The sequence below is a fragment of the Nothoprocta perdicaria genome, unplaced genomic scaffold (assembly GCF_003342845.1).
Source record: "Nothoprocta perdicaria isolate Ctin4 unplaced genomic scaffold, notPer1 scaffold_93, whole genome shotgun sequence".
In the NCBI taxonomy this organism is placed as follows: Eukaryota; Metazoa; Chordata; class Aves; order Tinamiformes; family Tinamidae; genus Nothoprocta; species Nothoprocta perdicaria.
The window spans coordinates 21849-49026 of NW_020456232.1; the positions used below are offsets into that span (position 1 = coordinate 21849).

Genomic DNA, 27178 nt, shown 5'->3' on the forward strand with positions numbered 1-27178 from the left:
GTGTATATAGGTTGTGTGTGTATAAGAGTGCATTTATGTATATAGGTGCGTGTGAATATGTGTAGGGTGTGTGTACAGATGTATATGTATGTAGATGTAGACTGCGTATACATATCCTTATAKTGGCGTGTGTGTCTATGTATGCACGTGTATAGGGGTGTGGGTATAAATGTGCATATGTGTAACTTTACATGGCTATGTGTATCGCYGCRTATGGGTACAGATATGTGTGTGTGCATAAATGGGTGTGTATGCCTAGCAGTATAAGAGTATGTGTACATATAGAGATAAATGTGTGTCTGTGTGTGTCTATGTAGGGGTGTGTGTGAATGTATATCTGTGCAGGGAGGCGTGTGTGTGTATAACATATACACCTTGTGTAGTACTTTTGTGTACTGGGGGCTGTGTGTGTGTGTAGATGTGTGTGTGCACCTATGTATAGGAGGTGTGCATGTAAAGATGTGTGTGCTTATAGATGTGTGCACATCTTTATAGGGCTGTATATGTGTATGTATGTACAGGAATATGTGTTTAGATATGTGTGTGTATTGGTGTGTTTSTGTATCTATAGAGGGAGTTTCAGTGTGTTTTTATATTCGTATCAGTATGGGGGTGCATGTGTGTGCGTTTATGTGTATCTGTATGTGTGCGTATGCCTATCAGCATAGGGGTGTGTGTGTATAGATAAGTGTGTGTATAGATGTATATGTGTGTCTGTATAGGGGTGTGTGTGTATATGTTTATGTATAGCTGTATGTATACTCATGCATGTATAGGGTCTGTGTATAATATAGTGTATGCATGTATAGGTATGTGTGTAATAACTAAGCATATAAGCTACATCTATGCTTATATATATAGGGCTCTGTAGAGGTGTGTGCATACACGCACATATGTATAGGTGTGTACAGATGTGTGTGTATGCGTATCTTTATAGGTAKGTGTGGATGTATAAATGTGTGTATATGCATTATATATATATTTAGATGTGTGTGCATGTGCATATATGTTTAGAGGCATTTGTATAGCTATGTGTGTATAGATATACAGSTTGTATGTGAATATGTATAGGTGTGTGTAGATGTGTGCATGCACATATGTATAGGAGTGTGTGTATGCCTATATGTATGGAGGTGTGTGTATAGATAGATGTATGTATGTGATGCATATATGTATAAGTGTATATAAATGTGTGTGCACATGTGCATATAGGTTTAGAGGTGTTTGTATAGATGTGTGTATAAATATGCATGTTGTATCTATAGGTGAGTGTATAGATGCATGTATGCACATATGGATGGAATGTGTGTATAGGAATGTGTATAGAAATATGTATGGGTGTATGTGTATCTCTGGGGGTGTGTGTATAAATCTGCATATATGTATAGAAGTGTATGTGTATGCATATATGTATAGGGTATGTGTGTGCATATATGTTTAGAGGTGTTTGTATAGATATGTATGTATACATATACATGTATGCATATGTATAGATGTGTGTGTATATGTATGGGGGTGTATGTATAGGTGTGTGTATGCATGTATAGGGTGAGTGTGCATATATAGGGGTGAATGGATGTATAGGGGTGTTTGTATTTATAAAATGAGTGTGTATGCATATATGTATAGGGTGTATGTATAGGTGTGTGTATAGGTATAGGGGTGTATATAAATATGTGCATGCGCATATATTTTTAGAGGTGTCTATAGATATGTGTGGGTATAGATACGCATGTTACATATCTATATGTATAGGTGTGTGTATAGATGTATGTATGCACGTATCTATAGGCGGTGTATATAGGGGTGTGTGAATATGTATACATATCTACATAAATGTGTGCATGTGCATATATGTTAGAGATGTCTGTATAGATATGTGATATAGATTATGCATATTGTATGTCTATGTATGGGGTGTAAAAATGTGTATATGCACATATATATAKGGGTATGTGTATATGCATAGATGTATGTGTATGTACAGGGGTGCATTTGTATGAATAAATGGGTGTGTATGCATGTATGTATAGGTGTATGTATGAGCATGTGTGTGTATAAATGTGTGTGCATGTATATATGTCTAGAGGTGTATAGATACATATGTTGTATGTCTATATGGGTACATGGGTCTATATGGGTATGTGTAGGCACATATGCATAGAAGTGTGTGTGTAAAGATATGGGTGCATATGCATATACGTATAGGGAGTGTGTCTGCATGGGGTTGTGTGCCCAGCCACTACAGGGCTCTGTGTGCCCAGATATGTATGTAATGCATAATGTGCCTATGTGTGTGCATGTGCTTAGCTATGTGTGCGAGTGCCTCACGGTGTATGTGTATCTGTATAGAGGGGTTATGTGTGTACAGCTGTGCATTTATATGCATTGCAGAGCTGCACAGGGGTGCAGGGGTGTTTATGTGTGTGTGTGCGTGTGTGGCCAGATCTGTGTGTTTACGCGTGTCTGTATAGGGGTGTGTGAATATTCATAAATATTCAAACATTCCAAAAAAATGTCCTGTACACAACAGCATCTTAACCGGCCAACGGGCAGATTTTAAGCAAAGGCGCAAACGGAGCCTTGGCTAAAGCAGTGTTGTTCGTGCCCAGAGTAAGAGCTCCTGGGCCAGCGTGGCCAATGCTCTCAGCCAAACTGATGCCCCCACCAAAACCCACAAGTTCCTGCACACAGCACATCCTCCATCCTCAGCACGGGAAGGACGTCTCGTACCATGCACCCCTACCCGTTAAAATAAGGAAGTATTTTGGGGTGGAAGTGCCCATCAGGGGTACAGCCTGACCTGTGCCTACTTCCACCAGCAGAGCCGACTCTCTGGGCCAAGCCCCAGACTGTTTCAAAATAAAGACCCGACTTAGGTGCGGTCCCAGTGCCGCCCTCCCACATCCCGCGCCGTCCCTGGAGCCGGCTGCCGGAGGGGCCAAGCGGGGGCAGAGGGTCCAGGCCCCCCTCGTGCCCTCCTGGCGAAAGCCGTGCTGAGCTCCGCGGGACGGCTCCCAGTCAGTGTCCCTCTTCCTCCCGTGGGTCTGTAAGTTTGGTAAGAGGCACAAGTGACCTTGAATTGAAACCGGGAGGGCGGGGGGGTATCTGCCTTCCCACCCTGCTGGCCCCTCTGCTGTCTGCAGAGGTGACCAAGGGATTCCGCTTTCCCGACCACAGAGCCCCACATTGACTGCACTTGGCTCCGTCCTCACCTTTGGAAAAGAAGGGTCTCTTCCTGTTTGCTTCACCATTCCCGGGCTCTTCCCAGCTCCTCGTATGTGCTGGAGCTCAGCTGACACGTACATCCTGTTGCTGACCTGAAATGCTGATTTCTGGAGAGTTTTGTTACAATGTAGGAAAAAAACAAGTTCCTTTTGACTTGTAGCAGGGAGTCTCCGGAAGGATTCCTAGCTCGGGCAGCCAGCCAGCGCAAACCAAGTACAGCTGCAATCCTAGAGAGGCAGAACAATTTATTCTTTAGTATTAAAATTTCTCATAGCTCAACAATTTGGAAAATGTTAAATTGGATCTGGATGGAGCAAGGGTTGGGATTCAGCTCATTCAGCAACCATGGAAAAGGAAGAAAGGGGCTACCCATGTGTCACTTACAGAATAATTACTAGGAACAATGTGCTTATATTTGGCTTCACCACTTAAGGGGACTTCAAAGTACCAGGAAAAGGACTCACCACAGAGTCACAGAATGGTTAAGATTGGAAGGGACCTCTAGAGATCACCTAGTCCAGCCCCCTGCTCCAGCAGGGACACCCAGAGCACGGGCACAGGGCGGCATCCAGGTGGGTTTGAAGACCTCCGGAGAAGGAGACTCCACAGCCTCCCTGGGCAGCCTGTGCCAGGGCTCTGTCACCCTCACAGGAAAGAAGTTCTTCCTCATGTGGAGTTGGAACTTCCTGTGCTTCAACTAGTACCCATTGCCCCTTGTCCAAGCCAGAAAACCCCTCTGTCTATTAGGAGCACTGTGTGTGACCTCCCCATGTCAGCAGGTACCTCCACAAGGAAATGGAGCCCAGCAAACTGCAGTAATGGGAAGCTGAAGTCAGAGGGGGAACCAAAAATCAGGTGCACATTTTTAATGAGCACTTAATAACAGACACTACTTACCAAAGGGCTGCAACGGGGTCTTCATCACTTGAAGATTTCAGGCTGTGTTGGCAGAAGAGTCGATGGCCGAACTCTGTTGCTCCCTGTGCCGAAGGTCTGAGATGCTCTTGATCTTAAATCTGAAGTTAAACTCTATGGAGAGGCTGATTAGAAATACTAACAAAATGATGCCTAAAGAGAGTAAAAACAATCACTTAAAATGTGAACAATGATTCTGCTTTACATAAACAACACCATTATTGCAGTGGCAGCAAATGCAGGAAAAAGAAGGCTTGTTACATCGCTACAGAGGAACATACAGTGTGAGCTTTACGATACATTAATAATTACAGAAAGTAAAACTACTGAGAGAGGCAAAGAGCTGAAGTCACACAGGCCCCGTGCAACTGAGCCACAGGCTGCATGAGGGGTGCTGACCAGCGGGAAGGGATGGGAAGTGATGGGACAGCGGGAGGGAGGTGGGGGGAAAAGGCCAAGACAGATGCATTTCACGGGAAGCAGAAAATCCAATGAGATAAACCGGAGAAGGAAGGTGAAAGGGGAGCTTAATGAGAGGCTCCAACAAGCTGCATCGCTGCTCAGGTGACACAGGAAATGGCTCTGCCTCAGACCACATCCAGGGAAGCAGCGGGAGCGGGGCGGGATGGAAAGGAGAGGAGGARTGTGAGGGTGGAAGAACAGGCTGAAGCAGATCAGACCGAGGGAAGAACTGAAAGGRTCCCCTGGCTTCTTACACCACTTCACAGTTTTAACATTGGAACAAAGGTAAGCAGCCCCCGCGCCAACTATCTCACTGGAATGCCGTATTTACTATGCACAGTAAACCAGCAAAGACCAAATTTACAGGTATCAGATGCATTTGAAAGCCATTTCTCTCTGCACTTGTTTCATTTTTCAAGTTGCCTTTGAGGAAATCTACAGACTGAAGCAACATATATAAACCAGTGAAAAGTCATCACAATCAGTTTAATGAAGTGCACAGAATAGCAATTGATCATGTCAATAAAAATAAAACAATTAATTTTACATCAAGTGTGCTTTATTTCCTCCACAGGTATTCTGTTAAATAAAGCACCATATATATACTGCCAGGCCACAGCTAAAGAGGATTCTTTACAGAATCAAATTTCTTGTGGTTGTTTAGTATACAAGTAAACTTAATTTTGATAATAAGAACCACAGCGATCTGAGGCAATCTGCCTCTATTATAAGGTACAAAACTGGCACAGAGGACACCATATTATACACAGTAAAAATGCCATAAGTTTAAATTACATCATACAGGGCAAGGAGGCCCTGTTCTCCCGGACAGCCATATTAAATGAAAGCCACTACAGTGAACTCTTAATTACATAAAACATACCCATTATTTGATTGCCCTTTAAGAAAGTGTACGGTAGATGCAAAAAAAAAAAAAATAAAATAAAATAAAAATAAAAATCTGGAGTTCTGCCTGACCAAGAATTAAGCATATAAATCTATCTTGCCATTCAAGCAGAGAGCACTGGACAAACTGAAGCACAAAACAGAAATAAGCAAAACTTATACAAACAGCATTTTGGGGAGGAAAAAAAAAAAAAGACTTAAAAGCAGACATGCTCCATCTAATGTCAAGAAGCAGCTTGGTTTCCTTTTCCAGATATCCTTGTGACCACATGAATTGTAGACTCAATGGTCCTACACAGGATGTCTAAAATGTCATGCTGCTGCATGTGACTAAAAAGTCCTCTGGAATGGCCACAACTGATTGATAAACTAGTGTCGGGGTCCTGGGAGGGTAAGGCTTGACCATCACAGCTTCTCAAATCCGTGAGGTCAGATAAAACTGCGGAAATGGAAGTGGAAGGAAACTCAGCGTCCTCCTCCGCTACAAGGGAATTTTTCGAAGTCTGCAGGTCTTTATATTCCTTGCACTCCTCAAATTTCCCATTTCCCGGCTGCTCTTCTGTGTGTTGTGACCTCGTTGCTAACATTATGTCTTCTGAAAATGAAGATGGAACTTCCATTCTGTACTCTTTGACAGAACTGTTTTCGGGGGAAGGAGGATCTTGCTCAGTGCCAGGGTCAATGATTGAAGAGTCCCTTGTCTCGTTATCTGAAGTGCTTGTCGGGGTCAGCGCCTCCCGTGGCTCAGTTTTTATGTCACTGATGCAGCTGTCCACAGTGTGCTCCTCGTCACTGCTGACCCGCCTCCTCTTCACTGGAGTCGCTCCCTCATCGTCTGCAAGGGGAAAGAAGTGGAGATTCCCAGGTTAGGGAAGTGGCCTCGCCTCAGGCCGGGCACATAAGTAACAGCCCTGCYGTTTCACATTTTTATCCCTCAAAAACCTTTCCCATATTACAGGAACCAAATAACAACAACGTTTATCTCCTTAAGGACAATTCAGGTAATTGCTTAAAAGTTTATCTCCATAACAAAACAGTGTTTCTCGTGTAGTGCTTGAAACTGGAATGGGGAAAGTCTGCCATCAGCATTAACACAGGTAAAAGTCTGCAAAAAAGATTAGAACAACATCAAAATTATAAAGAGACAAACCTTTAGTTTTTCTTTCTTTGGCTTCTTGCTCTTGCAATGAGTTCCTCTGCTGCTGACAAGCTCTACATTTGTTTAAAAGCTCTTGTAGAGTTGGAATCAGGGCTGAATTGAGCTGTTTGGGAGTGTGCACTGAAAGCAGCAAGGCAAGTGCTCGGAGGTCCTGCAAAAACACCAGTAAAATCTCCATAATAGCTCAATTTAAAAGTCCCATAATATACAGACYTATGTAGTAAGAGGCAGCTCCAATTCGTTCTGAGCACTTCTGAACATCCAGAACACCAGATTCTAAATATATTTACACTACTGAAATTTCTCCCTCATGCTGACTGTCATGTAGATCCATCTGTGCTAAGCAGATGACAAGACTGTGTTGCTCGCTGTAAGGTGAAACCCTTTGCTCATCTAGAATATTTCAGTGTGTAATTCCAGTGAGTTTTGCATTGGTCTGACTTATTTATTTATCTCTATAATGTGCAGCCCCCATGTCCTATGAGCACCACTGCCAGCCTGGAGAATTCAGRAAGCTCAGACAGGTGCACTCTAAATTCTGGTCACCTCCTCAGCAGAGGTCCAACCTTCTACCAGGCAGTGGGTGTCTCATGCTCTGGCCTCAAGAGCTCTGCTTATGTGCCAAGTTCAGCTCAAACACCCACACCTTTAATGAGAACCTGGCACGGGCCATCCAAGTGCTTCCACAGAAAATGAGCTGCCTCCTAAAAGTTTCTCCTACTCGAATGGCTTAGCAAATACTCACCCCATTTAAAGTGGAGCTTGCTTTGGAAATTTCAACTCTCTGGTTGCTGAAGTCAGACTCGAGGCTTTGATATTGATTTATTAGATTTGTAATTAGAGTATTGATTAGGTTGGCACAGTTTGCTTCAGAAAACACCTGCCCTTGGACCTATAAAGAGAAGACTAACTTTAAAAACACAAAAAACGTATTATGAAAGCATTACACTAAATTAAACAAGTAGGTATGGCTGCATTTCTTGGAGTATGACCTGTAACTAGAACACCACTTACCTTTAGAAGAAAATGGGTCAAGAAGGTATATACAATATTGTTGTTAAGAAAGGTCCGTTCATCCATGAGGATACATTTTATGTATTCTGCAAAAACTGGATCTTCACAGAGGAGCTTAACACAGTTCTTTGACATCGCAGACTGGTGAAGAAAGAGAGAACACTGTAAAATCACCACTGGAAGTATGACACAAATCTGGCTTGGTTGCCCAAAATCTAGCCAGTGATGTTTTCCTGGAAAATTCTTATCTGATTGTCCTGAAATACTTTAATCAGTATTCGTAAACTGCAAAAATTAATTACTGCCAATTATTATCTCACATTTTTGGCTTATAAAGTCAATTCCTTGGGAATGCAAGTTCACCACTGTCAGCGTGCACTTAGGAGGGTCACTCCCTCCTAAGCTGTGGCCCAACTCGCAATGGCTACACTACGAYCTGAAGCACAAGGAAGCTGCAAGATTGGAGATCTCTCATTTTTCATTTCTGTCTCATTCAGTGTGCTTCCATTATATAAAAAGACAGAAACTCAGGGAGGTAGAAAGAAGTAAATTCTGTACATTGCACAGATCTCTGTCTCCTATATTATGAGATCTGTAAAGTTGCTGGATAAGAGTTCACAGACCTACAGACTCCTGTGACCAAATTTAATTTGCCAAATGCTTATACTTGATTTATCAGGTTTTATTAGATGGCCTGCTACCCAAAAAGAGGTATTGTTTACCTGATACGTTAATATTTGTAATCAGTAAATAACATCCACCAGTTAAGTTTTACTTGTTAAGAGTTGTTGTACAGGCAGCCGTATTTGCTTGYATTTCCACACAATTAGTTCTCAAACCCATGGAATTAAATCTTACCTGAGTCTGGCACAGCTCAGTCCAAAGTTTGGGRAATAATGCGAGATGAAGTGGTAAACCTTCATATGCAACTAGGACACCTGGAAATTTATGAGAATATAAAAGTTATTACGCAAGAATGTTCTAAACTGATCTTTGCAGGATATGTTCATGTGATGATTTGTATCATTTCAAAGCACTGTTTCATCTTAATCACATTCAAATGATTCAAAAAAAAAAAAAAAAAAGGGTCAGAGATACCTACGGTCTGTGAAGTTTCTACAGCACAGCTTTACAGTACAATTATAAATATATCCCATGAGCATGGTTGTGAAAAATATAAAAACTAAATGAAGCGTTAGCTTTAGTCTGGATTGGTAACCACATCCATTACTGTTTTCTTATATTTTTAAGAGGCCAACTATAGCACTTAACGGTTTTAAATATCTCAAAGTTTTAAATACAGCTTTAAAAACAGCATATAATTTTTAAATGCTAATCATTATCTTCCAAGCATCACTGTTACCGAGATACTGGAACAGTTAGGGATACACTAACAAGCGACACACATCCCCAATACACTGTTTTTAACCAAAGAAACCTGTAGTACATATTAATAATGTCAGAGGTAAAACCAGAAGGAATACAAATACTGAACAGAAGGGTAACGAAAAGAACATCTACACTATTATAAATAGAGTTTTCTAGGATATAAATAATATTGTATATCTTTAACTATCTRAAAGTTTGACATCTAACCAAAGCAAACTATCTAGGTTGTACAGGTAGTGAAAGCAGACACTTTTAGAAAGTATCTTAAGAGAAAAATTTCCATCTGAAGGAAACTGCATCTGTCCATTCACTGTGTCAGGAGCCTGGCTAGAAGTCGAAGTTCTAGGCAATGGAAGGCAGGTGAGGGGTTCAATCATGCCTGTATTTGGGGTAACTGTAATTGCATGACTTTGATGTTGCTCTACTACAGAGAACCAAGCAAAAAGGCTGGGGTACTTGTTCAGTCACAGACATCGATGCCTTGTTCACACACCAAAAGGATTTACACTGTATGTTGTAGCTCTACGAACTGTACACCGTAAGCACCAAGGCCTGGTGCTACCTACTTGCAGGGCTGAAATCACATCTGTATCTTCAAGTACAAACTATATTCATTGAATGGTAATAAACTTAGTAATCGTGGTGGCTCCCAAAGCAACAGAGTAAATTAAACCCAGCTTAATAACAATATAATGGGTTTTAGTGGCTGTATAGTCCTACCTGCCCTCCTGGGAAAGAAAAAAAAGGAAAAAATTCTAAGAGTTGTCAGAAATGACGTTAATTGCAGAGATACTAAGGCTTCAGGATCTGACCAAATCTCAGGGGTAGCCTCAGATCCCTTCTGGACAAGACTGAGGCATGACAATCATGTAGGTAAGACTGCACTAATATTATACTTGATGCACTGCTTTGTGGATACAAGAATCAAACCTTCATTTCTAAAACTCTCGTGGTAGCAAGTATTTACTCTTACTTAAAAATATTAACTTTTACTTAAAAATGCTTGCTTTACTTTTACTTAAAAATATTAATTATAAGGTTTATTGGAGAAGCACAATTACCACAGGAAAAAAAAAAAAAAACCAGAAAACCCAATAAAAAAAAAAAACCTTAGGTTGTGCAACTCTCATACTTACTCATTTTAACTAAAGTTTCAGTGAACTTTTCACAGTTGATTGCAACTCGACATAGTAGATGGATGAACTGATGATAAGAGAAGAAATAGTCTAGCAGCATACGATCATAAACATCATCTTTGCCCTGAAGATTTAAGAGAGCTTCATTTAAACTACATAAGCGACTGGACATGTACCTGATTTCCTAAGCATTTAGCTTAATCTCATCACACTTTTTGCCCTAGAACGTTTAATCAAACGTTACAGGAAAACACTATGGGAATTTCCAAGTCTAGGCCAAGGCCAGCTGTGTCTCATCAGCTGATGACAGTTCTTGGCAAGTGTAACACTGAGACAAGGCAGCAAAGGCAAATTCAATTGCCCTCTACCAGTAAAAATTCTTTACTGAAGGACTCTAATGAAGGCACAAAGCTGCATGAAAACCACATCTTGGAAGATGATCAGACAGGAAGGCAATAATTCTAAATCATAAACAGGTATCTTAATATACATTACTGCTTTTTAGACCATAATTTGTCRGTTACTATCTGCCTTCAGAAGTCACAGTTTTCTTAAAACCTTGCTTCAGAGGCTTTCAAAGCAGTATTTTCAGGAACACCTCACACCAAATCAYAAATTTAGGCCAAGGGATTTTTATGTAAACATTATAAACTATTGGGATGTACATGTTCAAAATGGCATCAGATTGTGTAGACCATATAGCCAGAGAGAAATTCAAGCGAACAAATACAATCTCAACAGAACAAATGAATGAAAAATGAGCATGCAAAAACACAGGTACACATAACTGTGGATGTGCTTTTGAAGGCGTAAAGATCTGCTAGTTCCTAACATACATTCCTTGCATTATAAAATGCAAGATCCTGTGTCATTTAATATAATTACCTTTCAGTTCAAATATTTACATTGTTTTTTGCCACATCCATTTTGCCTGGATACATGATGGAAAAACCACTATAGATAATTTCTCGTTCTATACTTTTATTTTTAGGGGAAAAAAGCTTGGTTATACAGTAAATTTGATGGCACACAAATATACAAAGCATCATTTGAAAGCTTTAAAAAAGAGTGGTTACTTACCCTACAGTAACCGTGCTTCTTCGAAATGTGTTGCCCACACAGATTCCCATCTACGTGCACATAGGCCCCATGTGCAGGAGATTGGATTCTTTCTGAATAGCAGTGTCCACTGGGGCTGTGCCTGCACCCAGTGTGTCCTTGCGACCACTGTACCTGAGGGCATAAGGGGTATGGCGGCTTCAACCACCACTCAATTCCTTCCCCGATAAGTCCCCTACGCCAGGGCTCCTCTGACTTAGCACAGGAGGAGGACCACAGAATCTGTGTGGACAAAACATCTTGAAGAACCACAGTTACTGTAAAGCAAGTAACCCGTTTCTCTTCTTCAAATGATTGTCCATACATATTCACTTCAGGGTGGGATTCACCTTGCGTGACTTTGGTTATCTAAAGTCCAGTCACTTCGGAATTCCCTGCAGTCAGTGGAAAGAGAGACACAGACTCCTCCAGAGGAGGAAACAGCTTCTCCAGATTCAGCCCTCTGAGACAGGAAGGATGCATCTCCTTCTGCGGGCAGTAACCATTTCTCTCTATCAAACACAGTAAGAGCTGGACACTGACCTTTTAGATAGGCAAAGTTATGTGAGTTGAATCCCACCTTAGATAACTAAAAAGCCATTGCTGCAACTGTAGTAATGGGACATGGCAAGTGACTACAAAGTAGCCCCACCAAAGCTGGCGTCCCATCAGGAAGCCCACAGAAGGGAAAATAGAAAGTAAAAGACTTATAGCCCTATACAGTAGCCCTGCATGTTTCTGGTATCAGTATTTTACCCCAACAAAGAGAGATTCTGCTTCAGTCCTAGCAGAATGGACTCGAGCAAAACCTGAAGGCTCTATTCAGCTGTCTGATAATAAATCTGAACATATAGTTTGAAACTCATTTGGACAGTCTCCGGGTTGTTCCTGAATCTTCTTTATAAAAGCCATAAACAGACTGGGAGATTATCAAAATGATTTTTTTCTTTCTCTAAATACAAGGTTTAAACTCTCATTACAGCTAGAATATGAAGCTGGCAGGGAAGGGCAGGGAAATGGTGCTTCTGGAGTGCACATCTAGAATGGAGTATATGAGGACAACACATCTTGAAGAAGAATTATGCTTTGTTAATGAAAAACAAGTAAAAACATTACGCTGCTGGATTTTTAAAATACTTTTAAAAAGAGGGAAAAACAGCAGATAAATAGCTATTCATATGATAATATATTTACATACCTTGCTGGCTTCCACCATGGTAGGCAAGAGGCACATATTGAGCTCAGGACGAGGAGGACGAATATTACTTTTTCCTCCTATTAATTTCAAATTTTCACGACATGGAAAATAAGGTCCAAGAGACACTGTAGCATAAGTTAGGATAAGACAGAGATATATTAAAAAGGTCAATATTTGAAATCAGCAGGACACATGACGGATTAATAAGAGTGTAATATAACTTCAAAATACAATCACTGAAAATACCTACTTGGGATATTACTGTGGTGGTATGTACAATGGTTGTGCTGTAGAAATGGAACCAGAGTATGTAGGAAATCATGAGGACTTAAAAGTACAAGCTCCTTGAGGACATCTACAAAGAAAAAGTTGGTTTTGCTATTACACATTGTTATTTCTTAGCAGCAAGCAGCTTAATTTAGGATTCATGCACTTTCAACGTCAGTTTTGCTCGTGTGCATCATGGCAGTAGGTAGGCTTCACCGTGAGTAACACATACAGTGACTACAGCTAAATCAGTCAAGATTCCCCTCACCACYTCCACTAGAAGAAATTCTGCTCAGTGTTATATCAACAACCAGTAAGAGTGGTGTCAGATTATAGAAAGTAAAAGCTCAGCAAAATTACCCTTTCCTTCTTCTTTACTATATCAGGTTTGAGGCCTGGAAAATGTCAACCAGCAGCAGTCAGAACGGCAAAGAGAAAGGTACTCAAAATAAGGGAAAAATGCATACAAATCACAAAAAGATGCTTTAATGTGATTCATCAGCATGCATAAAAATGCAGATTCTACCCATTAAAAAAAAATTTAAAATCAAAGTAAGAAAAAGTTTTCAAACAGGTCTTCTAATGCAGAAAAGGCACTTTTCATCTTTTTGTCTATACCTGCTTTTTAGAAAGCAGATTCATTCACTTCTACAAGCTATTTAAGCTTTACTTTAATTATTATCTATTCCAGTGAATGGATCATAAAAATGGACACGAAGAGCTGTTACTCAGCGTAACTTGGCTGCCATGCATCCTTCTGAAAGGATGCATCCTTCTGAAAGGATGTTACTTTAGTTACTGTTTGGAATATGAGTGCAAAATTTGGGACTTGATTCTAAACCCACTAACTCTTGAATTCAAGAGTTGCTCTTTAGTCCTGCAACCTGTTAAATAAGTTTGGTAGCAAACTGGCCTCTCAAAATGAATGGCAGCTTTTTGTGCACACGATCTGCATGCCTAGCAAAGTAAAAATATTAATTTTATTCTGATGAAAATAAAATCAGTTAGAGAAGCAGCTTTGTTGATAATATTAATAAGCAATCCTAGTCCATGTAGCATCTAATGAACTTTTACAATTGCAAAACCTGAATTTAAACAGAGGTAACTACACAGAGCTGGTCCTTGCTGACTTATACCATTATATACCATTCCATGACAGTTATACCATTCAGACTTACCAATACAAGCATTTCTGAGTTCTGGAGGACTATATGAATTTAATAGAGTTAAGAGTTTATGGGCAAACTCAATTCGCTCTTGCCATTGAATCAGAGCTTGCTTCACATCTGCAAATGTAAAAAAAAAATAAAATAAAATAAAAAAGGTTATCTTTCTCAACAGCTCTTGAAATATAGCAGAAARTTTTACTGCTGAACTCTTCAAAAACCTCTGTGCTTTCTTCCTCTAACATGATTTTAATGCATTTAGAAATTTATGACATGTCATTGGTCTACTGCTAGCAAATTTACTCATCCAGCCAATTAYGTCAATAAGCATTTGATAAGTTCATTATGTCAATAAGTTCATTATGTCAAAATGTAATTTAATAATAAACTTAATTTAATAATCTCATCTCTGTTACTGTGTGGAAATTACGCCAGTTAATAAAACCAGATAAAAAGCRAGATAAAATAGAATTTTGCATCTTGAAATCTTAATTACCAAACAAGAGATTAAATCCTTTAAAGAGTTATTATCAAACCTTTTCTCTGAAGATATGGACGGGTTGACTTTAGAACTGAAAGGAATATAGACAGAAGCTCTACCAGATCTCCAGTCACATGGCAGGCTGTGGCCTCATGGTACATCATGTGCAACGTGTTAAAGGACTAAGAAAACAGAAAGCACAGACAAGTTTACATACTCATCATCGTTTCTAACTCTATCCTGAAGACACTGCTCTTACATTTATTTTATGCTCAAAAAGAGATACATCAAAATGTACTGTGATAGATAAAAAATTAGTCAAATGTGCCAACATTTGGGAAGAGTGTAATTATATTAACACAATTAGAATATTTACTAGGAAGGAAGGAGAGACAGAAAACATCCATGAACAGACAATTTACATCACCTAATACAATTCTTGATCTGCCCGTATAGTTTTATAGGCAGGTTATTATGGCAATAATGAGAAGTAGTCTTGTCCTTAAGTTTAACTGAAACTTGCTTTTGGTCATAATGCTCATCTTTGTCTTTCTTGTCTAACTCAAAAACTAGAGTGATATCAAATTTTTCATATGCAAGTGCCAGAGGGAAACTGAATTTGTAAAACTTAGTGTAATAACAGCCCCTACACAAGTAGCCACCTACTGCTACTCAAGAAAGCAGCATCTTGTGAACACATCCAACACAGCTTACAAAGAAATACATTAAAAAACACCCTGAACTTTACTTCAAGATAAACAATTTAAACATTAGTGGGACACTCTGGCTGATTACCAATCACACAATTACCAAATTCTCATATATAACAGTTAACTAAAACTAATAAACAAAGCATAACTGGAGATACATTTTTTTTCTCTAATCTCAATCTTCTTGYGGAGATACAAAGTGATATTAGATAAGCATAAAGGAAGACTCATATATGAATCTTTTAGAAAAAAGGAAGATTAATATAGATGCTAGTCATGTTTCAAAATGCTACTAAGGGACATAATAATATAYGATTCTGGGTCAGATAAACTGTTTTTCCATTTTTAACTTAAATATCTTCTGAAGTATTCACAAAAATACTTTCAGTGAGCAAGTATAAACTAAGGCCTGGTAGCATCAAGTTGTAAAGTCATTTGGCTAGGAGCTGAACAAAAGCTTTACCTAATTTCTAGCAAAGTTTTACCTGATGATGAACTGCACATTCTGTTAGACATTCTATCTAATCTTAAATATCAACGATCAGTATGGATTAAACTTAACAACTTAAGTTGTTAAGCAAAAATTCTTTGTGCAGATACACATTTCTATTGTAGTCTACTTCTGATTTTCATATGTTAATAAAGTTACAGTTTGGTTCTTGAATTTTTAGCTCAAATTCATTGAAATTAAGCATTAAAAACACAAGGAAGAACAGGTGGGACAGGAAGACAGGAATTCTGGAGTAACTAGTTACTAGTCGCTAATTTGTAACAAGCTTGTGAAACATGAATTTTCAAATATTACTGCATTGTCTTCTTTTTTATTCTATTTGATTTTCTAACTCCAACTTTCTCTATTAGACTTAGTCGTAGAAAACACAAAGCCAGATATGAAAAASCTTTTTTTTAATAAGTCATATAAAAATAGACCTAGAATGAGCCTCAAAGAATCATCTAATCCATGCATATGCCTTAAAGCAGACTAAATATATTTATATTCTTGACAGATGTTTGCTCAAACTACTCTTGAAGACTTCCAGTTGTTTCAATTTACATCTTCTAAAGCCATCTCTTCTAACTGTATAGTTCCATCTACTGTCTATATGCTTGTTTTGTAGCATGGATTTATATCAGTTTATAGTCATCTCTAATTACACTGTTTTGCATATTCCAAGAATGAATTTCATCTTGTTTTTACCCTTACTTTATTCCTTTGTCTTTTATTCTTGTTCTCACACACACCTGAACATCTCCCAGTGTGTGCTGCTTAGTGACACTTTCTTTCCATTAGTAAACTCAATAATGGAAGTACTGAATAGAATCCAACAATTTCATCCATCTTAAAAGGTAAGCACTATATCTGCCCTTTTTCTTTTTTTTTTTTTTTTCCTTTGTATCTCTCTTGTCTTCAAAAAGTTTCCACTAACAGTTCAGAGTTTTTCAACAATGTGCAGTAGGTTTTTCCTATGTTAGTCAACAGCACAGAGAGATACTAGTGGATCTGCAGCAGAAAACAGTTATGTGCTGAGCTTGGCATTCAAACCACATATTCAGGGCTACATTATTTTTTCTTTTCTTTCTCTCTATTTTGGATTAACTGGTTTGACTGCATGCGCCAAATGTCCATTTACACTATGTGTGCTTCTGGAATAAACTTTTTGGTTCAGTTTCATCTGAAAAGGATATAGTTTAGACTACTCTTTCTTCCTTCTGGTGAACAAMAGTAAAGTTGGCAGGGAGAGATGCCTTCAAAGTACACATGAACTGACACCCTATGTGTTCAAATATGATAAGCACGGTAGACATCCAAATATCCTTTATGTTGCTATTTCTGTATTTTCACCTGTAACGTTAGCCCATTTTAACTAGTAATAACTCTGAATGTGCTCAGTTGTTCACTCACAGTTGATCAATGTGCTAAGATGGCAAAAGAGCATAAATTCATTCCTATCAACATAACTGCTTGGTGCTTCCCCTCTGTGTTGCGAAGCAGACCAACACACTGAGAAGCCCTCGAGAAACCTCATTAAAGAGGCAAAGCCGGGGAAGCAGCCTTGTAATGAAAGCAAACGATGCTTTCTTACTGCTTGTGACATCTCTGGAGAGTTGCATCTCTTCCTGCTTAGCTCTTTCCACTTCTATCCCTCAGTTTTTCTTTTCTACTTTTATATTTAGGCTTTAAAATCTTTCCATTTTATACATTCTTTCTTCTTGCACTTCATGCCAATATTACACCACCTACCCCTTTTTTGCTCTTGAAAAGTGGAGAGATTTTTTCCCTCTCCTTTAATTATCTGTACTTTTTTTTTTTTTTTTTTTTTTGCTCTCCCTGACATCTTGGCAACTAATTCTCTAAATATGCTGAGGTATTCTGATTTCCCTCCTCCCATTCTTAAGAATCACGGGCTCTCATTTCCTGTTCATGCTCATCCAAACTGCCTCTGCCACCTTCACTTTCTCAGTTGGTGCCTACAGAATCCATTACAACTCCCCAGACACCTTCCCTACTTTCTGCATCAAGCAACTGTCATCAATACACCCAAAAACTAATGAACAAATTTTACTGTGTAGTGTGCCTTTCCCAAAGGAACCTGTAGGTGTTACAATTTCATATTATTCCCAAGTCATAAAAGGCCTCCTGGTTTAGTGATCCATAGTAGACGATATCTCAAGAAGCCCCATGACCTTCTGCCCTTTCTTAAGAATTTATAAACTTGCAATAGACCTAATTTTTTCTCCATAATAGACCTCAGAGCAAACATAGCTACCCTTGCTATATCAAGGGACAACATAGCACCTTTTCTCTTCTTGCTCATCCTTCCTATTTAAGCTACATCCTTTTACAGTTATTCTAGCAAGTCACCGTTACCAATTAAACCACTGTCTTTATTTGCTATTAAGATTGTTTTTGCCTCAAATTTACTCATTACATTTCCTACATTAATGGTTAGAAATGTAAGAAGTTTGGCAATCTTTTTGCCTTCCTATGATCCTTAAGACATTTTGTATTATATTTTCTACAACTTCATTTTAAATATCTCATGAAAACATCCTAAAACTAAGATTTATTTTAAGGAAGAAAGTGAGGAGTTGATAAAGCAAGATGCTCATTTAAATTACAAAGCAAAATATTTACCTCAGTCATCAGAATCAATCCTCTATTAAACACAACAAGAAGTCTGTCTTCATCCGATTCTAATAATATTCTGAAGGCACTAGGAAAAAAAAATCCAAATATTTAGTACTAAAAGTTACTTATTACCTTTCATGTATCATACATACATTGCATTTTTGAAAATAATCACAGAAGATGACAAAATAAAATGTAATTGTTGTTTGCTTTTCTTGCTTTTTTTATTTAAAAATGCCTCTGATGTCAGTATCCTTTCTAAATAGCCTGTTATATAAGGTAATTTATACATAGACTCTAGTTAAGCATTATCCAAATAACACTGAAACCTGAGGAAAACAATGTACTTCAAAAGACAGAAGTCCCTGCTTCTCAAATAATSCATTTAAATAGAAGGTTCAGTGAAGCATATGCTTGGACTTATAAATGCATAAAAATATTTACATGAGAATATTTCATACACTATAGCAGAAAATAAAAGGATTAGCTAATAGCCAATTAATCATTCAGCTCAAGAGAGCAATTCCTTCAGCACAATGGAGAAAATCAGGCTGCACTCTAGGATAGATAACCAGGTATAGCCCCTGAGAGGGGCATTTCTCCTTTTCATAAGAGCATTTTAGTCCATCAAAAGCAGCATTTAAACCTCTAATGCCTGGCCTATGCACACAGGCTATTTGCAGTTAGACACAGAATGAAGTACAAACAGAAATAGAATTAGAAGTAAATTAAGAGTAAAATAAATAGATCACCTGTGATAGACATACAACTAAGATATACTCAAAAATACTGAAGATATGATACTGAAAACTCTAMCTGGTGTAATTTCTAAATAAAATTTCTGGTCAAGAATGAATGTCAACAACAGCAGATGAGATTGCTGGTTTGCCAAGCTAGACAAATCATGGTAAGCAGGGGTTGGAGAAGATAATTTTGACTTAAATGCTGAATTTGCAAGTTTGATTGATTTTAGCTTATGTCAGGGGCTCTACTAATACTATTTTGTCACATTTTTTTCGAGTACTAACAAATACAACAAAATACAAGTTGCAAAAAAATCTTGTTTTACAGTTGTTTGTTGTATAATATTTGCTTAGTTATATTACTTTTCAGATGATAAAACCTTCTAAAATAATTTTCACAAAAAATAGACTTTGAAAAAAAAGTTATAATTTTATTGTTCTGTTTATTTCCAAGTAAAAACATCCTCATAATTTTTTCAAAGAGTTTCAAATGAAAAACAATACTGTTTTATGGTAATTAACATTCCAAAAATAGGATTCAAACAGGATTAGATTAGTATGTTACAACCTTTCCAGTAACATACCTTATTAAAGTAGTCCAACAAGACCGTCCATCCAAGCAACGCAAGTAACAGCTTATGGTAGTTTTCTTAAACTGCTTTATATCTTCTGTCTCTTCCTCTCTCATGTCTGGTCTCTGAGCTACAAATAGCTGCATGAGGTTAAACAGTTCTTCTACTGCCTGGAATACATAAAAAATATTAAGTTGGCATATTCTATCTGTATTTGTTATCTTTTCTATCTTCTGTATTAATTAATTCTGTATCTTTTGTATTAATTCCATCAAGCAATGCATCGAAGAAATATATCTAGGTAACTTTAGAGGTGAATATATTTTAAGTTTTGTTACAACATTATAAAATGTACATACAACATTTCAAACTGAAATAATTTAAATGATTCCTAAAAGCTTAAAAAAAAAAAAAAAAAAAAATCAAATGTAAAAGTTCTGGCTACTTCTTTTCCATCTACAATGTAGTTTACTTTAGCTTTTACTAATTCCTGTGTGGATTAGGTATAAATTACCTGATGACGCCCACAATATATCATATTTTTCTGAAGAAGCCATCAGCAGATTTAAAAATAATATTCTGAACTTGTACAGATACTTGAGATAGCCCTCTAGAACCTTAAAAGCATGCTTGGACACCCACTAGCACTAAGGTACTCTGTAAGCACCAACAATCACAGCTATGATTAAATATAAACAGAAGAATCTGGGACATCTTGCCCCAATTGATCAAAGTTCCTGGCTTTCCTACARGAATGTAGGTTTATTTTCTGCAGCATAGATATGCACATTTTCCGAGGATAATATTTATATTCTACACAACACAATCCAGAAAGCTGCTTGCACTACAACTTGGTGAAATTCTATATGCATGGAAGACTAAACACAGTGGAGTAAGCAGTGCTGCCTGGGATACGGAGATTTCAGAGGGGAGATGCAAACAAGGAAAGCAGCAGCACCATTTCCAGACAGCCAGAACATCAAGCCTAGTTTAATGAGCTAAACTAGACAGAAGTTTAACCCAGAAGATCCCATACATCCTCCTAGTCTACCTAGGGAAAAAATCTCTATATTCTTTCTGTTCTTGCACACGCATAAGGGACCTGAGAACTTGGTTCCCTCAGTAATCACAYAAAACTGCATATTTGGCCTCACAAAAATTTTGTAACCTAGTTTGCTCAGCCTTACACACAGAATATTTTAACTAGTACCTATTTTTCTATGGCAAGTGTCATAGCACCGTAGACRCAGTAGAACTCCCAGGGCCTTGCAAAAGATACAAAAGTGTTCCCAAACTGAACAACAGGCCATGTCCTGTTCAAAAAACTGAAAGCAAAGAGGAAACCAACTGGGAATTCCTGCGAGACTGTCTGTTAGAATGCTATGCACTTTCTGGAGACCACCACTAAGGGCTCCTTTGCTGGTCCTCTTATATTGGTGGAGGGAGGGAGGGAGGAAGGGAGGGCGAGAGAGAGAGAGAGAGAGAGAGAGAGAGAGAGAGAGAGAGAGCGCGCGCGCAGAAACATCAACATATCCATCCCCAAAAAGTAATGGCCACACAAAAAGAGAAAAAAAATCGTAATATTCTCCCCTAAAGAACAGCAACTGCATCTATAAACACTCTAATCACTTATACATGAAATAAAAAATCACATTTATATCACTGGATATATTAAACAAAWCTTTTCATCCCTCATTAAAGATGGAAGTTCAGTAAGGGAGGAAATATGAAAAAATGAAACCTCATTCTTCAGCATCAATCTACTTACTCCTGGGTACTGGCTGGCGTGCGGCGTGAGATTCTTGAAGGCCCACTGGATATTCTGGTGAGAAGCCAACTGCCTGGTGAACGCAGGGGACTGCTCACAGCAGAGGCGCAGGATGCCATAGTAGGCAGGGAGCATCCCACGGTTGAAGAGCACCACATCCTGATCATCATGGTCTGCAAGGATGTAATTGAAGGCAATGTTCTTTGTCACCACTGGATTCTGTACAATAAGGCGTACGTTCTCGGGACAGTCTACACACACGTTGTACCAAAAAGACAGCAAAGCCTGTTTATTGTGGTTGGTGGCTATCGCCGGCTCAGAAAGCTTAGGCTGGAAAAGATTCCATAAGTCCATGAAGTAYGAGGAAAACATGAGTTTCTCAGTTTTTGAGATCAAACAGTATGTCATGAAACTGAAGTAGGGCACCAGTTTTGTAGTGCCATGAACAGCAGCATCAACATACAGCTTAGCTCTTGAAAGAAGGCCAAGAAGCACATTGTAGACTTGATGAAGCACTACTGTAGTATCTGGGCTGAGAGGCAGATCACGTGTGGGGATGTGCAAGGAGCGGGTGGATCGGAACATCTGACGGAACGAATTGCTTGGAATAAGTGACACCAAGAGATAGGCTGCAGCTTCAAACAAAAACAAATTTGTTATACCATTGAAAGGGCACACATGCTTAACAGCCATTTAAACAGAAGTTAAATTATATTGCATTTCCTTTAAAGACTTCAAAGCATTTTACAAAAGCTGGCAAGTATTACTATATTTAGTATGGTGAGGAAGAAAGCTAGCAAGTAAGGCTGAATAAAGCAGTTTAAAAGAAATCYTCAGGCTTCAGTTTAAAAGAAATCTTCAGGCTGCATTCAGGTTACATGACCAGACATTTGTGCCTAACTCTTTGCTCTTCATTGTAACATGCTCCTTATTTGCTCTCTATTGTAACATGATACACCTTGTTGTGCACACACAAAGCAAGCTGTTTTTATTTACTTTTAGTGAATAAACTGTCTACTGATTCCTCAAAACATCATTAGCTGTCAAAATCTCTACAACTGCAAAGCTGTACCTCTAGTTTCCACAGGATTCTAAGCCCCTGTCAAGAAGTTTAATATATTCTGTTACTGTGGAGCTCAACTTATAAAAACACAGAGATATCACAGTGATCTTGCAATGACCTGGCAGTGGGATTTCTGTCAGAACAAACTAGGGAGCCAAGACACCCTGTATTTGGGAAGAAGAACAGGCTTCCCCTGGATCTGCAAGGTCAAAGGACTCAAAAAAAGACTTAGTTTGCAATAGGTGAAAAAAAAAAGCAACTTCTATTCCAACTCACAAAGCAACTGTGTGATAAAAACTATGTAGAATGTGTTGAATTACTCCTTTTTCTTGTTCTAGGTTATCCTGAATCATGCAGATTAACCCTGTATGATAGAGACTACTAATACATCATTCAAGTTAAGAAGAGAAAATATGCCTTTCATGAGCTACAGGGAGCATTTTTGATGAAGAACCACAGTTGAATTAATATTTTAAAATAAAGGAGTGTTAAAACAATTGGACAGAAAGGAAAGGCAAGCTTAGGGTCTTCATGATAGGAATAGCACATGCATAAGAACTTGCCACAATAAAAGTAGCAGCTTCTTTAAATTAACTTACAAGTTCTCACTCGAGGATAGTTATGTGCCAGAAGAAAACGTTCAACCCAGTTTTCCATATTTTGCAGCACCCAGCTGTGAGCTAGCTTGTTTCGAGGTGTTTGCACAGCCAGCCAATCCAGGCACTGAGATGGGTTGTATTCAATGACCTGAAAGAAGAACRTGAAAAGTCAAAGAGAATCTGGATAGCATTTACCGATTGCACCAAGTAACTAAAAACACCTCTTAAAACTTACAATAACTTTTTTCAAAATCAGGGAGAACATTCAAAGGATCTTCTGGATTAGGTTTTATRGCAGAGCAAGAAAAGCCTTTTTAAATCTTAGCATGAATTTCAATTTCCTAAATCTTGATTGGGTTTTAAAAGCACAATCTGCCATTTAATCCAGGAAGCTGCTCTACGCACCCCTTTCTATACATTTTCTGATGAAACACTTAAGATTTGAAATGTAAAAGGAAAAAAAGAATATTTTCTTTATGCACAGTTAATGCACAACCTTGACAGTGCTTTAGAATGAGTTATATAAATAGAACATAACTGGTATGCAGATATGTTCGTATAGCTTCACRCTGAGGGTAACTATGATTTTTATGGACATGCAGTTTCAAGAAATACATTTATCTAATGCTTTTCAAAGCTAATGAAAAGCCTGTGTGGTGCTGCTGTACAGTCATGAAAACTTTATAGTTCATAAGGAGATGATGTACCTTCCTGCCATGGAAAGTGCCTTTCTGGTTCTGCATAGTTGGAAATTTGTTCACATACCATCAGGCCAATAAATGTATTCTTTAAATTGCTACTTTTTAAAAATAATTTGCTTTTTACCTTAATGTCTAGGTATCTGGATAAGGAGAAATGAGCTCTAAGGAACAACAGTAAGTAACTGCCATAGTGAAAACATTCCTAAATACTATAACCTCTCTGAAGAGTATGAGGCTGACATGACCAGCTCATAAAATTTTAATCTCCATTTAAAAATAAATACATTTAGAGTATGCTCCTTTTTAGAAATATGTTTGATCTGAGTTTTCGGTATAATAGTTGCAGAAAATCTGCAAGAAAGAGACTAATTGCTCACTGGTTTCATCACTCCATCACTTCTTAGTGATGTCTAGATACTGGAATGCTTGCAGAAGTGGGTTTTGTGCCTTAAATCAGTCATCTATGCATAAACTTCTGGGCCTGCCTTCTATACCTACATAATTTGTACCTCTAAACCTTCAACAACATCAACAATGTGAGTATCAACCTGCTAGCAACAACACAGCCCAAACTTGCTGCTAAAAGCTTGGCTTTCCATCAGAAACCCATCACCAACTTGCTTCCTCTGTGGGTTCAGTACGTATAGTGGGAATAAGCAGGGAAATAAAGAAGAACTTTTCACTGCAGATAACATATTAAAAAAAAAAAAGCTAACTCTGTAGCTAGGGACTGAAGCAGGAAGCACATGTACTGTAGGCCACAACATACATACTGTCATTAAAAGCTCTTTTAAAAAGGTTTCCTWATTGTTAAGGGAAGGGCATAACCTATCTCTTTGCCTTACATAGAAGGCAGTTAGATTAATTCTTGAGTTTCAGATCCACTGTTTGAACACTTCCTACTGGAGCTACAAGAGTTGCAGCCAGTTCATATTCAGGTCAGATACCTAACACCAGCTTGGTGTATGTTCTCCCAGATTACTTAACTGCTCTTATCCCTATATCTACTCTTAACCAGCAGTAGAATACTCATGATCAAGAAACCATATTATACTTCATTTCAGTGGATAAGACAGGTTTTTGATCAAAAGTCATAATTCTGCACAGTAATAATCTTTCACAACCCCTCTCTGCAGAATTAGTGAAAAGGGGAGGCGGATGGAACGGGTACACTAAAGGGAATGAACATTCAACAGCTTGTCCGCAACAGTCTTTCAGCTGCATATATTGCTCTTAGACAGTAACAAGTAAAAACAAACTGAACCAGAAACCCAAACAGCAGCTTGTTGAAGCTTTAACTCCTGAAGTTAAAAAGCTTTAACTCCTGATGCATTTCTCAGATGAAGGAATTCATGCCTGTGCTACTTGTGTTGGGCAGTCTTTCTCCCTCTCTTTAGAAATGCAAGCAAGAATTCTCCTGCACCATGGCAATTAACCAACTCAAATTAAACTCACTTTAATAGTTAAAGAGTTAAGTGTTAATGAATAAAGAGAACAAAAACCATGCAACTGATATTCAAAGAATTAGTATATAATAGGCAAAACCACCGACAAAGGATGGTCCTTGAAATGTTTTAGCCTTGAGCAAAGACAAGTGAGAAAAATTAGAGGAAACTGCCCAGAAGAGGAATTCTAGATTCTTATTATGGATCAATTTATTTCTCCTTAAACTAAAGATTAAACTGAAGTACCACTTAACTAGAATGATCTTAAAATACAATGAATTACAAAAGAACTTTTCATGTCTATTAACTGTTGCTGTGTATTTGGACGAGAAATGGTCACAAAAAAAGATCATGAATTGATGTAGTAAGGATGGTAGCGTAGTGTAAAACCCTTTCAAATACTTTAGTGGAAAAGAGAAACAAAGAAAAAGGCATTTAAGCTTCTGTTTACTTTTACATATTTTACCTCCCATATCCTCTGCAGAATGTAAGAAGCAAAGGGCGGCATTCCTGGGGGTCCACCAGCAAATTCCATTAACATGGTCAGCAATTTGAAGAAAGGATTGGCTGCCTGTAATACAAAAAAAAAAAAAATCCATTTTGATCTATTTCCTTTTATCTAGTAATTATTGAGACTTTTAAGATAACCAAATATTGGCACAAAAATGTATTTCTATGAACTTCAGGCATGAAAATTTTGAATACTTTTAATCCTTTACTACTTCATTATAAAAAACACACACATGTAAACAGTAGAATTAAGCCAGTGATTCTAGCTAATACATTGCACTATGATCATACTATATATGAACAGTAGAATATACAGTTAGAAGAAAAGGAACAAAAGCATACATTTGTAAGCCAGACATGGCCCATATTAATGGGCAAATATTAAGCTGCATAAGGTTGACTTTGCCAATTTACCCTCTCATATACATAGAAGGTATCACTATCTCAGATAAACTATAATATGCTTGCATAACATTTAACATGCATCCAGAAAAAATATCCAAAAACATTACATAATTATTGAGGGTTTACACTGATCATTAGTACTGGCATATCATTTCTTTCTCTGACACTACCAACACTTCTACTCTACCATGTTAGCTCTAATTTTAAATCATTTTTAAAAAGCTTGCCAAGACTCACACAGCTTTTAAAATGCTTTGATAAAATGGTTACTATTATTATTTTATATCTTGCACTTCACCAAGGGTGTCTATTGTGCATGTGTATATGTGCAAAGCAAAAAAGCATAATAATGTAGCAAATGTTAGCATGAAGGAGGGAATAAATTGTCATCTGATAGTGCCCATTCTATCACACAAAGCAAAGCTGTCATGAGAATCATGTAGCATGTGCTTCTTTCCCAACCGTGATTATGTCTCCTCTGCTTGACATGCCCTTATTTTTTCATGATTTTTTTTTTCTTTTCTGACAGCAGCAAACAAGAATGTCCTTGTGTGAACATACACTTCTCCACTCTGCATATATTTTTCATGTGGAATTCATTTGGAACTCTCAAAATTTTTGTTATCACCAGGGCAGGAATTTATTCCAAGTAAGAGACGTGTTTGCATGCACAAAACGGCAAAATAGTGCCCCAAAAGTTGAACAACTAAATGATAAAGATATGTGGAGAATCTAGAAATAGGTTATTTGGCTTTGAAGAAAACTTTTATCTGAAAGCTGCAAACCAGATTTCTGCTTTAGAAAACTTAATATACAGTGCAGTTAAAACTTTATTTTCTGTCACAGAAACTTTCATGGATCATTTTCCATGCAGGACTTTTGATTAGCAAAGGATTAAGTAATTTAAAACAGAAAAATATTAATACAAATTATTTAATAGACAGGCAGTATGTTTACATACCTCAGGAGTCAACTTTGCTATAGATGTGAAAAGCATGGACACAATCTTAAAAACAAAACAAACAAAACTCACTTAGACTTATGCTTATTCAGTTAAAATAATAAATCACCCCATTACATCTTTTAGAAAAGGTCTTCAAGAAACAGCTATAG

At 37.9% G+C, this 27178-nt stretch overlaps 1 protein-coding gene across 1 annotated transcript in view; it reads right to left on the reverse strand.

Moving 5' to 3' along the window:
* Positions 1–5070: 5070 nt before the first annotated feature.
* Positions 5071–27178, reverse strand: part of USP34 (ubiquitin specific peptidase 34) — a 126599-nt gene continuing 104491 nt past the window's right edge. Inside the window, exons 65-80 of the mRNA XM_026052909.1 lie at positions 27027–27071; positions 25617–25721; positions 23005–23152; positions 21343–21977; positions 19587–19744; positions 18266–18344; positions 14475–14601; positions 13951–14058; positions 12756–12860; positions 12506–12630; positions 10210–10333; positions 8543–8622; positions 7685–7825; positions 7416–7562; positions 6662–6821; positions 5071–6346 (exon numbers count right to left, since the gene is read on the reverse strand). Coding sequence (XP_025908694.1) covers positions 5736–6346; positions 6662–6821; positions 7416–7562; positions 7685–7825; positions 8543–8622; positions 10210–10333; positions 12506–12630; positions 12756–12860; positions 13951–14058; positions 14475–14601; positions 18266–18344; positions 19587–19744; positions 21343–21977; positions 23005–23152; positions 25617–25721; positions 27027–27071 — 2898 coding nt within the window. The 3' untranslated portion in view covers positions 5071–5735. The remainder of the gene's footprint in view (positions 6347–6661; positions 6822–7415; positions 7563–7684; positions 7826–8542; positions 8623–10209; positions 10334–12505; positions 12631–12755; positions 12861–13950; positions 14059–14474; positions 14602–18265; positions 18345–19586; positions 19745–21342; positions 21978–23004; positions 23153–25616; positions 25722–27026; positions 27072–27178) is intronic.